This window comes from Peromyscus californicus, unplaced genomic scaffold, assembly GCF_007827085.1.
Source record: "Peromyscus californicus insignis strain IS unplaced genomic scaffold, ASM782708v3 Scaffold_21__1_contigs__length_65335640, whole genome shotgun sequence".
NCBI lineage: Eukaryota > Metazoa > Chordata > Mammalia > Rodentia > Cricetidae > Peromyscus > Peromyscus californicus.
In genome coordinates, this window is record NW_026294514.1 from 55,863,734 (window position 1) to 55,880,001 (window position 16,268).

Sequence of the window (16,268 nt, forward strand, 5' to 3'; positions counted from 1 at the left end):
TCAGTGGATATAAATATAAACATTTAGAAGGTAGCTTGACAACGTATCAATTTGGCAAAGCAACAGTAGTAGGCTTCCCCCAGGTGGGGAAATATTTTAAAGTTTCAAATTATTGCAGAGACTCACATATTTTGCCTTGTTGATATTGCTTGCTGTCTAAGACCAAAATAATGGCAAAGGATATTCTTAACTATAAAATGAAAATGCACCAAGGCCTCCTCTGCTAGGCTATGCCCAGGACCTAAGCGAAGATTTCTTGGAGGCAGGGACCCAAAACTGGGGCCCATGACCAAATCTGTTTGTGTTTCCTGGGTCACTGGTTGGGTACAATAGCTGAGTGTGCAGCCAAGCCGGGGGTGTGCTGTGTTTGGAAGCCTGGCCGGGTCACCGGGGACGCGTGCTATGAAGAGTCCTGGAGGTTCTGTCTTCCTATGATCTGCGTCCGGATAGAGGACTTGGATAAAGTCTAGGGCAGTGTCTTAGTTAGGGTTTCTGTTGCCGTGAAGAGACACCATGACCACAGCGACTCTTATAAAGGGAAACATATAATTAGGGGGCTGGCTTACAGTTTCAGAGGTTCAGTCCGTTATCATCATGGCTGGAGCACAGCAGCAGGCGGGCAGACAGGGTGCTGGAGAAGCAGCTGAGAGTCCTACATCTTGCAGGCGTGGAAGGAAATGGTGATGCTGAGCAAACCTTGAGCAAGAGACCTCAAAGCCTGGCCCCACAGTGACACACTTCCTCCAACAAGGCCATATCTACCCCAACAAAGCCACACCTAACAGTGCCACTCCCTGTGAGGTTATGGGGGCCAGTTACATTCAAACTGCCACAGGCAGTCTAAGAGCCCTGGTACTGGAGCCTTTCCAGTCTGGTGCTGCTCATGACATCTGGGGGGTCATGGGCTCCTGTTCTGCTCCTTTGTTCCAAGTGTACCTTTACCTCTGGCAAGGGCTTCTCTAACTTGGTGCCCAAGGCTGGGGTTACCTGGTCTGGTCCTCCTTCCCACATCTAGTCCCTCTCATTTGTTCAAGAAACAGTAGAAGGGGCAGGACTTTCTCAGCCTCGTTTCTAAAGTCCCATGAGCCCAGCTCCAGTCAGGAGGCTGTGTTGACCCAGGCAGTTGTGGCCTGGGGCAGGAGAGAGGTAGGCATGCTATGGCCATCTACTCTTTCTGGTGAGAGCATTTCAGAGCAGGGGCGTTACACAGGGTGGGGGTGGCTATGAATCCCTGGAGGTACACTTGTCCAGAGGAAGGCAATGGTGGGGAAAGAGCAGCTGTTTAGGATAGGGTCTTAGGAGAAATGAGGTGTTGGGATGGGAAGAAAGGTAGGAGTCCTCTAAGACCGTGAATGGGAGCAGCTGTGGGCAGAGCCTCTAGCCCAGTCCTAGAACTCAGGGATGTCAGGAGCCAATGTGGGGCTCCATGATGATGGTTATACCTGTGTGTTTGTGTCTCAAGTCTTCACCTGGTTTCTCATTTGCCCACTGTTCATGACTTCTTGAGAAATCATAGCTAAGAGATCTTGGCCCAGCCTTTTCTGGGGAGGGAGATGCCACCTCACAGCATACAAATCAAGGACAGTGCCTGGGATATGGGTGACACCCTCCTTTCCTCTCCCACGCCCTTTGAAACACCCATCTGACATTCTCACCTGAAGGTGAGTTCTGGACAAGGACACAGAGGCCCACAATGGACCCAGTATTGAGGAGCCATAAGTCAACCTTACCTTGTCCTCAACTAGGCCCAGGGTCCCCACCAACAGGCATCCTCCAGCCAGCCTGGCCTCTGTTATCTGATGAAGAGCTCATTAGGGTGGGGCCAGGACTCCTAAGAGTCCTAGGGTGGATGCTGGCCTGGCAGCAGCTCCAGGCATTTCTGACACCGGCCCCCCCAAGTCTGTACCAGAGCAGAGGGCAGGGAGGGTGTACTCATAAGGATGACTGCCTGGAGGCCTCTCTGGGTATTTTGAGTGACAATTATCACATTGGTCACCTGGACTGAGAGAAGCCTTGTCTGGGTACCCAAGAAGGCTATCGTAGTTCTGTGGTCCTTATTTTCTGCCAGCCAGGTATGGTAGCCTGACTTAGCAGTTAGTGCAGGGTCGGGGTTCCAGAGGGGAGTGCCTTCTCCCAGACGGGAGGTTCACTAGCCTCTATACTCCATAGACCTACCGAGGGCAGTTTTACAGGGACCACTGCCATGGTGTGGGCACCTACAGATGGCCGGATGGCTCCAGCTTCACAGGCATGTTTTACCTCAGCCAAAGAGAAGGCTATGGCACCATGTTCACGAAAACGAAGTTATTCCAGGTGAGGAGATCCTGTGATCATGTGATAGGGGGGATCACTCTGTGTGTTCATGAGGGGTCAGGCTGTTGTGTGTTCATGTGAGGGGCAGGGTTACTGTGTGTTTATATGAGGAGCTGCTACATGTTCATGAGGGGCAAGGCTACTGTGTGAAGACATGTGAGGGGTAGGCCTCTGTGTGTTTATGTCAGGTGGGGCCTTTGTGTGTTTGGATGAATAGTGGATACAGCCATTATCTAGACCACTGGAGAAAAAGATACTTTGGTTCTTGAAAAGTTTAAATAGAAGTAGCTTTCTTGGGTTGAGGATTTAGCTCAGTGGTAGAGTGCTTGCCCAGCAAGCACAAGTCCCTGGGTTCGGTCCTCAGCTCCAGAAAAAGAAAAAAAGACACATCCACAGAAGTAGCTTTCTTATTTTAGTGACTGTAATACTACCAATAATAAGAATATAAATAAAAAACAAAAAATGCATCTATCTAGTCCCAGAAGGATGTTATCAAGATATGTATCTTTTGAATTAAAAATAAGATAAATGTTTATTTTTAATGTATAAAATGGGTCTTTCTTATACATATTATTTAAAACTTGCCTTTCCCCCACCCCATCACTCCTGGAGGAAAAAAATATACATGACTTTCCTTATTATATATCATTCACAATTATATACACTCTATTAATAGAAAGTTTCAACAAGCGTAGATTTGTGTGTTTGGGGCACAAAATGGCTTCCTTCCCTCACGTCGCTGCCCTGTGCCTTTGTGGTCAATGTTCAGTTCAGTCATGGTAACCTTCTGCTTGTAATCTTGCTTTTGCAAGTGAGGGCCACACGGTGGAGCCCTGCAGAGCTGGGTCCAGTGTCTTCCTCTTGGCCCGTAGGGCTGATCCCTCCCCACGGCTCAGTGTTCCTGTAGTTTCTTTGGTTACCGAAGTCTCCGCAGTATGAAGCCACAACAGCTTAACTGAACGTCCTTTAGACAGTTTCCTGTCTGGGGCAATAAAGCTGTGGCCCACACATGTTTAGTTTGCTTTTGAGTGCATGTAAACATTAAATGCAGGTTTTCATTTCCCTGGGAAAACTTCTAAGTGTAGCCTGGGGGGCCACGTGTCTGAATGCTCCCTGTCTATGATGCTCTGTTCCCCGCCAATGGCTGCGAGATGCCAGTCTGCATGCCGTGAACACTCAGTGTTGCTAGTGATCCTTGTTAATAGTGATTATGTGCCTCATTGTGGGTGGGGCTAGTTTCTTCCTAACAGAGAGCCAGACAGCCTATCACGAAGTCCCCTCCCCCTGGCCAGGTGTTTATCAGTTTTGTTGTTTGTTTCCCTCAGAGAATCAGCTTTTGCTCCAGCTTACCTGTCTGTTTGGCTCTGTTTTACCGTCAGTTTCTTCCTGTCCACCCTCCCTGTGCACCCCTGCCTCCAGTGATTTTCTAAGCTTTTCTCACTTACCGGTTGCCTGCTTTTGTCGGATGTACACATTGGCTCTATGTTCCACAGTTTCAATTCCCTCATATTGTCACTTCCAGCCAGTTCAAAGTGCATTTTAATTTATGCCCTGATTGCTTTTTGACCCGTGGTTCCTTGTCATGAGTATTGTTTTTCACGTCTAGATTTTGGCTTCTGCTGACATTTTGCTACTGATTTCCTGTGTGCTTGCTTAATTTGCATGATTTTGGTTCTTTAAATTGGCTGTGACTTGTGTGATGACCTAGACCATGGCCAGTTTTGTTGTTCTTCTTTTTGTGTTGCTAAAGATCAAACCGAGGGCCTTGTGCATGCAAGGCAAATGCTCTAATGCTGAACTACATTCCTAGCTCTCTTTTTACTTATTTTGAGACTGGCCTTGAACTCACTCTGTAACCCAGGCAGGTCTTGACTTTGCAGTCATCCTGCCCAGCTTCCTGAACAGCTGGGATACAGGCCCTTTTCACTGAGTCTACCCAGCATGGCTAACTCTGTAGTGTTCTTTTGTTTTTTAAATCTGTTTGTTCACATGAAGGTCAGAGGACAACTTCGTGGGGTTGGTTCCACGTTGACGTGGGTTCAGGGAATGGAATTCCGGCCACTCGGTTTGCATAGCAAGTCTCTCTGGCCAGCGTTTAAATGCATTTCAGCAGTTGTTGACCACAATGTTTCCTGAGTCACATATTTTCACTGTTTGTGTTGCGTGAAGTTGAAAAAGTGGGTTTTCTTTTTTTTGGTTTTGTTTTTTCACTGACCCTGCCAGTGTTTGAACATGGTGAGTTAGAATGTCTCACCAAAAAGGAAAAAATTTAAAAGACTCCTTACAGTGCCACATTCAGCTTTATATTCTTTGATACCATGTTACTCATTTAATGAGTAAAATTTTAGATTTATTTGTATGTCCCTGGTATTTGTCTTATGCCTGGCCCCTTTTATAATGAACTGATATATCCGCTTTAAAAATAATCTCTTCAGGCCAGGGTTAGTCCTAGCACTTGGGAGGCAGAGGCAGGTGGCTATCTATGAATCAGAGGCTGGCCTGTTTGTATAGCAAACACCAGGACAGCCGGGACTGTAGAGAGAGACTCTGTCTCAAAAACAAACAAATGAAAAAGACAAAAAACGAAAACCAAAACCAAAACTAAACCAAACAAAAACCCTCTTCAATATTTCATGACCCAAAGTTTAAATTTAATGTTAATAAAGTTATATATAAATTTGGGGACATTATTTTCACTGTGGCATATCTGTCACCATAATTTTAAATAATTATAGATATTTCTTCTCTTTATTTTTTGAAAATGTGTGTGTGTGTGCTTATTTAATTTTAGTTCAATAATGGTGACTGGACAGTTAGGTCTGCCTTGTCCCATGCAGTGGCCCCAAGCCATCACGATGGTGTCTACTGAATGGTTGAGGTACAGCTCTCCAAACTAAGGTGTTCTGTAAATGTGGAGCACACACCAAGTTCTTTATTTTGGTAGTGCTAGGGTGGAACCCAGGGCCTTACACATGCCTGGGAACATGCTCTACTGAGCTATACCCTCAGCTCCTGCAGACCAGATCACCAAGACTTATTAAGAAAAAGAAAAGTAAAATATCTGAAAAGTTTTCAACAATAGATATATTTAAAAGTGATAATTTGGAAAGGTTGAACTAAATGTAAATACTACAGTAAAATGAATCCCACCCCAGGACAGGAGATGCAGCCCACTCGGCAGAGAGTGTGATCAGCAGCACCACACAAACCAGATGTCAAGAGTGCATGCCTGCAATCCAGGAGGTGGAATCAGGAGGGTCGGAAATTTAAGTCCATCTCTGGCTACTTAGCTCAAGACCAGCCTGGGATACATGAGACCCTGTCTTGAAAAAAATAATAATAAAAATAGAATTGGATCCAGATTTTTACTTTTTGTGGTGCTGCTACTGGCAAATTTCGAATCACATGTTTAGCCAACGGTTTCTCACCTGCCTTTGACCAGGCACACTCAGCATCAGTAGAAGTACATTCGGGATGAAGTCTGTTGCCTCCTGTGTGCTGTGCTGACCCCACCGTCCAGCATTTCCCTTTTCTTTTCTGACCTTAATTGGATTGACAGGAGATTTTTAAAACCAAAAGCATTATCTTATCTTCAGACTATTGGTTTAGAAGTTTTACACTCCTTATCCTTTTAGGCCTCCATCCCCCGCCCCAACATCACAGGATAAGTTCTTGATTTGAAAAACGCAAGAATGAGTTTAGACTATTTCAACTCCATTTTCCTGTTTTGAGTTATATACTATTTTTAGATATATTAAAAGCACATATTTTCCAGCTGTTTTTTTTTTTTTTTGACAGCATGTCAGGAGATGCATAGTTTGTTTGTTTGTTTTTTGGTTTTTCAAGACAGAGTTTCTCTGTGTAGCCCTGGCTGTCTTTGGAACTCCCTTTGTAGACCAGGCTGACCTTGAACTCAGCGATCCACCTGCCTCTGCCTCTCCAGTGCTGGGATTAAAGGCGTGCGCCACCACTGTCTGGCATACACACACACACATACACACACACACACACACACACACACACACACACACGCTTTTGTTCATATATATATATATATATATATATATATATATATATATATATATCACTCTTTACATTCTTATGAATGGAATCATGCTGTTTGTAGTACTTCCTGTCTGCTTTCTGTTGTTTAGGGTATGATTCTTTTGAGACTCGTGCTTTTCTGTGTTCCACTTAGTTTTATTATAGATAAGTATTTCACTGTGTGGCTATCTCTTGGTTTTGGTGTTGCTGTTGTTGTTTGCTTGCTTCCTTTTAACTCACCAAAAGAGGTTGCATTTTGGTTACTTTGAACTGAGAGGCAATTGCTAAGAACAGCTGCCTCTCAGACTTCATGTAGACACACACGTTTATTCTCACTTGCACAAATACATAAGAGTGAGAATGCTAGTTACAACGGTAAGTGTGCAATCATTTTTCTAAGAACCCTCCAAAGTGCTTTGCAAAGTGGTCAGGCCACTTCAGCCATCAATAAACGCTTCAGTGACTCCACGCTGTCAGTCCATCTTTTTGACATCAGTATTCTTGTGGGCACATTGTGACGTCTCCTTGTGGTGTGGTTGGGAGCGCATCGATGGCAGGCGATGCTGATTCTGTCTCATTCCTGTTTGTTGTCTGTATGTCTTTTGGGATGAATTGTCTGTTTACATGTTTAGTTAGTGATATTAATGGGGTTATTTATGTTATTACAGTTAGAGTGCTCTTTATGCTAATTCTGCCATATGAGTATTTATCAGTGATACAATTTAAAAATATTCCTCAGCACCGGGGTTTCTTTTGACGACTAAGTTAAGTGCAATTAAGGTTAAACCTAGGGATTTGTGCACACTAGGCAGTGTTGTGCCAGAGAGCTACACCCCAACCCTCTTTTTAGCTTTTATTTGGAGAAAGGGTCTTACTGACTCACCCAGGCTGACCTTGAACTCACCCTGCAATCCAGCTTGGCCTTGGATTTGTAGTCCCCTTGTCTCACACTGGAGTAGCTGGGAATACAAGTCTGTTTTGTCCTGAGGACGCAGCCTGTGTGGCTCTGCTGGTGTTCGGATTATCTTTTTGAGTTGTTTCCTATCAGGAGAGCTGCTGGGTCTTGAACACAGGCACTGTGGACTCCGCGCACACATGTGACAGCTTCTCTCCCCTGGAGTGCCTCTTTCCCTCTGGCCCTTGCCTTGCTTGGCTCCCTAGAGTCTCTTCTGACCCCACCTGCTTTCATAGCTGCTACCTAAGCTGAGCTTTCCGGATAAGGGTGCGGCCTCCTTGTTGGGCCCATCAGGCCTGCAGACCACCGGGCTCCTCACTATGTCCCACTCCACCACCTCAGCCCCTCGCAGGGTCTTCTGGAAATGTGTCTGCCGCCCGCCCCATGCAACCCCCTGTAGAGTGAAGCCACCCTCAGACACTGTACTCCTTTCTCACAATCCACTCTGTCAGGCTACAGACCTTCACATCACCTATGCCCACCTCAGACTGAAGCCAGGAAGCTCAGATGAGATTGGCTGATGGTGGATGAGGGCACAGCCGCCATTGTTTCCATATTTTAGGCCTATGGCTTTGACCTTTGACTTCCCCGTGACCTCCAGACATCTTTTAACACTGCTTTAGAAGAGGCCCTTCTTGCGGGAAGGCGAGCCTGTACGTTGACCCCTGCACCAGCCCACTGCTCACTGTGTTCTTGTCTGGGATCCTTTCTTCTCTGCACACCCGAGGCAGGTAGTGATGGAAGTGTTTAGAACAGCCTAGAAATTGCACTCTCCCTTGGGGTCATGGAAAGCAAAGAGCAATTCTTCTCCTCTTCCTCTTCCTGTCCTCTTCCTCCCTCCTCCTCCTCTCTACTCTGGGGTGAATCGGAGTGACAGATGGAATGGGGGACTCATTCCTAATAAGCATCTCTGAAGGACCTTATCCAAAGTAAATAAATAATAAGACTTTGATGTTCAGTGACTGCAACATCACAAGTGGCAGTTTCCCTGTCCTCATAAGCATAGAAGCTTGTAGATAACATTGCCTGACTAGTAGCCGACTTCAGGCCTGCAGGAGTCTCTTGGGAATGAACACACCCACCTGTCTCCATCACAGCTTCAGCTTGTAGCTCTTTGTCGTGTCCTTACCTTAGAGAGGCCACTCCTAGCCTGGCCCTTTGTCTTGGCCACAGCACCCTCTCCATGCACCTACATTCTGTCTGAACATGATGACCTTGCTCTGTCCTAGTGCCCAGCACACCTCATACCTCATACCTCAGTGTGTGTGTGTGTGTGTGTGTGTGTGTGTGTGTGTGTGTGTGTGTGTGTGTGTGTGTGTAGTGAATGAGCAGGAGTGCATTTTCTTTTGCTGATTTTATGAAACTGCAGCTAAGTAGAAAGCTCAACTGAGTGTCTCTCTTGGCCCTGTGGGCTTCCGCTATAGGGATTGTATAAAGAGGACCTACGGTTCGGGCCAGGCATTGAGACCTACCCCGATGGCAGTCAGGATGTTGGACTGTGGTTCCGTGAGCACCTCCTCAAGCTGGGGACAGAGGTTCCCAACAGCTTCTCCTTGCTGAACTATCCAGAATTCTTAGACTTCCTCACAAGCTCAAGGGGGAGAATCAGTCTCTCAGATGAGGAGAAGGCGGAGTGGGGTCTTCCCGAGGAGCAGGACCCTTTCTTCTATGACTATAAACGGTTTCTCCTGAATGATGACCTAACGCTACCTCCAGAGATGCATGTCTATTCGACCGACAACGACCACCTGCCCATGACAGGCTCCCTGCGCAGAGAGCTGGATGACCGCATCTTCATGAATGAGATCCCTCCATTCATTGAGGATGAAGAACCCTGGCTTATAACAAATGAGACTCCTTTGTTGGTCAAAATCCAGAAGCAAACTTACAAGTTCAGGTGATCAGCCTGGTCTTTCTCCCCATCTTGTTCCCTCGTTGAATAGGGGTCCCCTTTGGGAAGGGTTCTGATGTTCCCCTTTGCTGGGCTGCGGCTAAGGACCCGAGGACCTCTCAGCATTTCTTGTTGGATAAACGTGAGCACAGCATTTGCTTCAGTGACTCAAACAGCCCCCACTGTGCTGTGAGACTAGACAGGTACCCTGAGGGTAGGGCGCCAGGTAGAGCTGTGAGGCTTCTGTGACTGTGTTGGGGAGCAAGGACTCCTGGCTTCCGTTAGCCCACTCTCTGGGGGAGGAGAGTCCAGGAATAGCTCATCAATGAGCAGCCACTGCAGTCCCAGAACAGGGGCGGACCCCTGAAAGGGATGTGACTTAGGATAAACTCCTGAGCAGACCCCTGAGGGCAAACCTTGGCTTTCGGACCTGTGTACATTCCCTCTTCTGTAAGCCAGAGCCTGGGCACTTTAAGGCCAGGTTCCTGCCTGCCATTAGAGGCTCTGTGAGTGAAGTTGCTACACACCAACATAATAGAAGAGATTGCTATTACTATCCTTTGTTAATGAAGGGGCTGGCAGAGAACCGAGGGTGGAATTTGGGGGAGGGAGGGGGGCTGCAAACTGATTAGACCTCTGGCTTTTGCAAGGAAAGCCATGAAAACTGGCACTGCCCTGTCATCTCTGAAGATACCCTCCATAGCCACAGCCCGGGGAAAGTCAGCACCCACCCAGGGAAAACTGTTTACCTTAAAAGTTAAAATATTCAAGTACCTTCTACTATTCTTACATCCTTAAACATTACTCTCAAATATCAGTGAACATTTTAGAATGCATGGGCACACATGACTATTTCCCATCCATCTACCCATCCATCTATTCTTCCTTCCATCCATCCACCTACACACCTACTCCATTGACCCATCAATTGATTAATTCATCCACCCACTCATCCATCCTTTTACCACCCTTACATCTATTGATTCAATCCACTTGTTTTTCCACTCCATCTTCATCCCCATATCCATCTTCCTGCCCATTCCATCCATGCATTCACCAATGCACCTATCCATCCATCCACTTACTATGTTCATCCATACATGTATCTGTTTACTCCATTCACCCACTCATCCACCCACCCACCCATCCATCCATCCATCCATCCACCCACCCATCCATCCATTGTGTAACTATCAACTGATAAACATTGACAACTATTGAGTGAGTAAAATCCATGGGTTCTTGATTGTGAATTGCGTTCTGTGCACACAGGAAGATTCAGTGTTGTGTGATGACTTGGGCAGTGGGACACTGAAATTCTCTACTCTAGCAGAAAGCAAGTGAGCAGAAGGTGGGATGTGTTTGCTAGGCTCCGACAGTGGAGCCATGTGGATGCCAGCTTTCTGCTCACTCACGGTCCTGCCATTGAGAGCATATTTCCCAGTAAAACTGTAGTGATTCCAAGGAGCCAGGCGTACAAGGCTGCAGTTCTTGCTGGGGCAGCACTTAGCATGGGCACTTTACCTGTAGATCACATGTCTCCCTCACTGGGTACTCCATCCTGATTGTAACTGGCAGGCAGTGCAGCCATTAGGGCTCAGGATGAAAAAGGAGTGATGGACACTGAGGGAATGGAGCACCCAAGGCAGGAAGGGGAATTCTGAGGGATCAGAAGAGTGAGGGGTAGAGGGAGGCAGCTTCCCCACCCCGGGCTCTTTCTTGTGGGAAGTATTGGGTGATCCAGATTCCAGTCTAATGCCAATGAAGCCTCTTGTGCTGCCAGGAACAAGAGTGCTCACACCAGCTGGAACATAGCTGCCATCCTGGAGGGCAACCGCAGCTGCTTTGGGCCCACTGGCCCTAAGGAGGATATTTCCAGGGAGATGATCCTGAAGGCTGAGGAAGGGGACTATAACTGGATTTTTGGAATCCTGAGGGACAACCTTGCCTGTGCTGATGTGGCCGACTCCAAGGGCTACACTGTGCTTGCTGCTGCTGCGGTAAGTCCTTTCCCCATAAGGAGCACTGGCCTGTGGGATCCCTCGTGTGGTCCACTCTGACGGCGGGTGCCTGACAGGAGCTGGCCAGTCCTCAACAAGCCCCCACGCATCCAAGTGTGATATTCAAGGCCAAACGGAAGCAGGCTGGGAGTGATCCATTGATTTCTCCATTACACACTATCACCCTTCACCAAGGCCAAGTGTGAGTGTTGTGTGTCCTGCTACGGTGCAGCCTTATGGGGGCAGCATGGATGCCGGGCGGTCCTCCTCATGTCCAGCTCCTGTATTCACAAGTCTGACCTTGTCACTCTCTAGGTCAATTCTCACCGTGACATTGTCAACCTTCTCCTGGATTATGGGGCTGATGTGAACAAGCTCTCGGATGAGGGCCTCTCGCCCCTCAACATGTGCTTCCTCCACTATTACCCCAGCAAATTCTTCCAGCCCAACGTTGCTGAGAGGACCCTGCCCCAGGTCAGCCCCTGTTGGCCACCACACCCTCATCATCTGCCACGCCTCCCATTTACCTAAATGTCCACAGCCACCTCCCTGATGTGTGAACCAGGCCCAGGTATGGTAAACGGAAAGAGAAGTCTAGTGAGGAAGGGGTCAGAAGAGAGAGCCTGGGACCTCCCAAAGGCATCCTGAGCCATGCCACATGTACTAAGGGGTGTGTGCTCCCCATGAGCCACGTGCACAGCAGCCTGGGGTCCTGAGACCTCCCCCAGCAACATGCTGGAAAGGGGGACCTTCTTCACAGCATGGCTAGGGAAGGGCCAGGGAATCTGCATTTCTAACAGATACCTAGGTGTGTGGTAGTCATCAGTCTAGGAACTTCTCTTTGAGGGTTCAGGTGCCTGAGGAGAGAGATGGGGAGCAGCACCACTGGGCAGAAATATAATTTAAGCTGCAACACGAGTGTATAATGAGAATTTTTGAGTGATGAGGAAGTAGTGAAATTAATTGTAATGATGTAGTTTTATCTAGCATCAAGTATCTAGTACCAGCCCTGCCCTGTGTGAAATCAGTATGAAGAATGAGAGCTATCCTTGGCTTGCACAGCGGTGCTTGCTTCTAGGCAGGTCATGTTCTGTCAACTTAGGAGGCACAGGTAGTGTTGTGAGCCCTGAGCAGTGGCTGCTTGCTTATAGTTCTGGGTAGTGACTTCAGAGTTGTCCCTGCCCTTGCAAGGGTGTGTAGACTGTGGAAGAAGTGCCAAGCCACCACTCCAGTTCTTACTGGGGCTGCTGTGGAGAGAACAACCTTAGCTCCTTCCTCTAATGAGACCTTTTTGGTGCTTGCCATAGGAACCTTCCAAATCCTTGATCACCCACAAAATTTCATTCTTGTTTGGAGAGCAAAACATGGATTATTTCTATGATTTGGGCATGCCCACCCCACTTGGAGAGGACTATAAGTCATCACCACCCCTCTCAAGCAGCCTGGATGATGCCCTGGTCCTGGGTCCTGTACAATCTCGAGAGTCCATCATCTGGAAGAGCAATGTGGCTCACAAGCGAGACACCCCCTCAGTGAAGAGTCCCAGCAGTGACATAGAGAAAAAACCAGAGGACACGGCAGAAAATGTGGATGCCAGCACCGTGTACAGCATTGACACAAACTTTGATTCTAACGTGTGCATGCGAAACTACTCTATCCATGTCTCGAAGGACATCCTGGAGAAGAGTGCCCAGGCTTACAGCTCATTGCTAAACATTCCCTCCTGTTCGGACAAAGGGACTGTGAGGAAAATGGCGCAGACCATGGCTGAGTGAGTCACTGATAACTCTGTGGTAGGGGTGGAGGATCGCTTCCAGGGTAAGTCATGGGTTCAGTGGTTACCCATCATGGCCCTGCACCACCACTAAGAGCTGTTTCTAGAGACTATGCCCTATTGTCTGGGAATCTGTGATGACTACTTTTATATCAACTTGATACAAGCTAGAGTCATTTGGGAAGAGGGAACCTCAAACTAAGAAAGTGCCTCACCGGATTGGACGGTGGGCAAACCTGTGTGTGTTTTCTTGATTGACGGTTAATGTGAAAGGGCCCAGATCATTGTGGGCTGTGGTATCCCTGAGCTGGTGGTCCTAGGCTGTATAAGAAAGCAGGCTGAGCAAGCTATGAGGAGCAAGCCAGTAAGCAGCACTCCTCCATGGCCTCTGCATCAGCTCCTGCCTCTAGGTTCCTGCCTTGCTTGAGTTCCTGCCCTTGCTTCCCTCAATGATGGACTGTTACCTGGAAGTGTAAGCTAAAACAAACCCTTTCCTCTCCAAGTTGCTTTTTGTCATAGTGTTTTAGCACACTGAAAAAAACCCTAACTAGGACAGCATCCTTGCAAGGGCACTGTGGTGGGGCTGCATTTTCAGCACATGGGCAGTGTGGGGTCTGTGTGTGTGTGTGTGTGTGTGTGTGTGTGTGTGTATGTGTGTGTGTGTGTGTGTGTGTATGTGTGTGTGTGTGTGTATGTACATCCACCTCACTGTCTGGCACCCACCCCAGTAGGGGCCAGTCCCCATCTCATGACAAATCTCAGTGAGGTTAAGTGACCCATGTTGGGCTGAAGCCTGGCAGGACCACAGCTGAGGTTGGCTTGGGTGGCCCACACAGGGAGGTCTGATGTTAACTACATTTCTGAGCCTCCCAGGGCCTTGGGAAGGGCTGACCTTGGGTATTTTCAAGAAAGGCTGGATACTGGGGTACAGTGCGTCTATGCTGTCAGCACCCCTTATCCCTTGTGTGGAGGATCCTGTTCAGATCATAGATATGACAACCACCCTGTGCATTCCCTCCATCTTGTGACACTGTCCTTCTGGTACCCACAGACGTAGAAACCGCTGGCTGACCATCAAGTTGCTGCTACGTCGAGGTGCTGATCCCAACCTGTGTCAAGTGCCCATGCAGGCCCTGTTTTTTGCCGTGAAGGCTGGGGATGTGGATGGGGTGAGGCTGTTGCTGGAGAGCGGGGCCCGGACTGATATTCAGTATCCTCCACAGGTAGGTGTCAGTGGCCAGAGGGGCTTCTGCGGCACGATGGATGTGGTACACCCACAGACTCCCAGGTCCTCCTTCACAAAAGCCCACAGCTTCTCAGGGCCAGCCATAGAGCTGGTCCACCCTGCCTGTAAACACCTGGTCCGTGAGGCGTTGGTGACATCCTAGGAGGAAGGTGGCCTCCCGCTGAAGTTTCATGGGGTCATTCGATACGGTTATAAAGGGGTGTTATTTCTCACAGTGCGCCATGATGTGTGTAGTTTTCTAATGCATCCCCTTCCCTGTGTGTGAAACAAAGTAGCATGGGGTTGTGAGGGGAAGCAAGGGCCAGACCTACCCTCTTTCACAGTGGCATCAGCTTCATGGAGAGACAGGAGGAACTGAAGCAAACTGTCCCTGAAGCTCTTTAGCCCAGCAAAGCCAGCCAGCTGAAAACTAACCTGGGTTTCCTGCCTACGTTACCTGTCTCTGTGTCTCCCTTTGGCCATGCCCTGTGTCTCTTCTGCCTCGCTTATTCTGGCCCCTCCAGCAGGCTGAGCACTGTCGCTGCCCACACTAGAAACCCTTGGTCTGGACAGCACTGCCAGGTGCCAGCTACTTCCGGTGCTGAACAGGGCTCACCTCTTGGGGAACGTGTTTGACAAGTGCATTGCTCTTGATACGTGAACCTGTGGGCAGTGCTGGAACTCCGAGGGTGAGAACTCGGAGCTGCCACAGTTTGTTGGTGGACGCTTGGCTTTCAGGGCTCTGTTTGTTGCTCATATCCAGTCCACCTGAGCAGTGGCGGCCATGCAGCCCTACCCGGTCCTTCCAGCCTTCCCCATGCCACAACTCTGGAAGCACCTTCCTCAGCACAGGACCTATACTACCTCAACTCCCAATGTCCCTGGAAGTCACCCAGGCTTTGTGCCCTAGGAAGCAGGTCCAAGTGAGGCTAGGCTTCCTACACAGTTCCAATCTGACCCCAGTGTCCCTCGTTGGGCTGCCCTATGAGACGGGGTAAAGACTATCACTGTTTCGTTCTTTTGTCTGAACTCTGTGGTTCAGACCTCAGCAAGTCAGAGAGGAACCTGCGTAGGTTGCCTGAGGACAGGACAATCATACACAGTTGGGGAAGAAAAAGTTAAAAGCAGCCTCAGCTTAGTTCATGTGGTTAGAATAGTTTGTCCTAAAACCTGAAAAACACAAAACAAGAAACAGAAACAAAAACCAAAGCTCTTGCCTCGAGAACTTGAAGATTCGAGCCCACAGCACAGTGCCCGGGTGGACACAAGGCTTTGGCTCCCACCTCCTCCCTCTGGGCGGCTTCACACTGTATACACTTTCCTGTATTACTATCATTTTGCCTTTAGTATTTGAGTCAGAGTATCATGCAGCCCCAGCTGGCCTCAGACTGGATGTGTGGTGGAACTGGCCCTAACCTTGCGATCATCCTGCCTCAGCCTCCCAGGTAGCTGTGATCACAGTTATGTGCCAGCACAGCCAGCTAAGGAAGCTGTGTTGAAAAATAACTTTTCTGAGAGCCTAGGCCAGTTCCCAGGCAAGCTCTCTGGTTGGCAGTTAGGTCTCTGTGAGCCCCTATGAACTCAAGTTAGTTGATTCTGTGGGTTTTGACTGACCTCAGCACATATATTACAGTTGTGTAGCTTGGTCTTCTTGTGGGGCTCCTAACAGTGGGATCAGGGGCTGTCTCTGACTCTGTTATCTGTTTTTGGGACCCTTTCCTCCTACTGGGTTGCCTCATCTAGCCTTAATAGGAGAGGAGGTGCCTAATCTTACTGCAGCTTGACATGCCATGGCTGGCTGATAGACATGGGAGGCCCGCCCTTTTCTGAAGAGAAAGGAGGAGGAGTGGGTGGGGACGGGGCAGGGAGGAAGATGGGGGAGGGACTTGGAGGAGAGGAGAGAGAGAGAAATGTGATCAGGCTGGGAAAATTAATTAATTAATTAATTAATTTTTAAAGAGGTAAGGACTTCCATGGAACAGATTGCCAACCTGGAGTTAAGAAGCCTGTTTCTAAATCAGCTGAAGAGCTCACTACCAAACACCCCATCCTCCTTGATTCTCTGT

General features: G+C 48.4%; 1 protein-coding gene across 2 annotated transcripts in view; it reads left to right on the plus strand.

Moving 5' to 3' along the window:
• Ankmy1 (ankyrin repeat and MYND domain containing 1) overlaps positions 1–16,268 on the plus strand; it is a 52,563-nt gene that overhangs the window by 5,777 nt on the left and 30,518 nt on the right. For both annotated transcript variants that reach the window (XM_052750380.1, XM_052750379.1), the window contains 6 exons: positions 2,170–2,313; positions 8,737–9,209; positions 10,987–11,203; positions 11,519–11,677; positions 12,511–12,974; positions 14,029–14,200. In XM_052750380.1, coding sequence (XP_052606340.1) covers positions 2,170–2,313; positions 8,737–9,209; positions 10,987–11,203; positions 11,519–11,677; positions 12,511–12,974; positions 14,029–14,200 — 1,629 coding nt within the window. The remainder of the gene's footprint in view (positions 1–2,169; positions 2,314–8,736; positions 9,210–10,986; positions 11,204–11,518; positions 11,678–12,510; positions 12,975–14,028; positions 14,201–16,268) is intronic.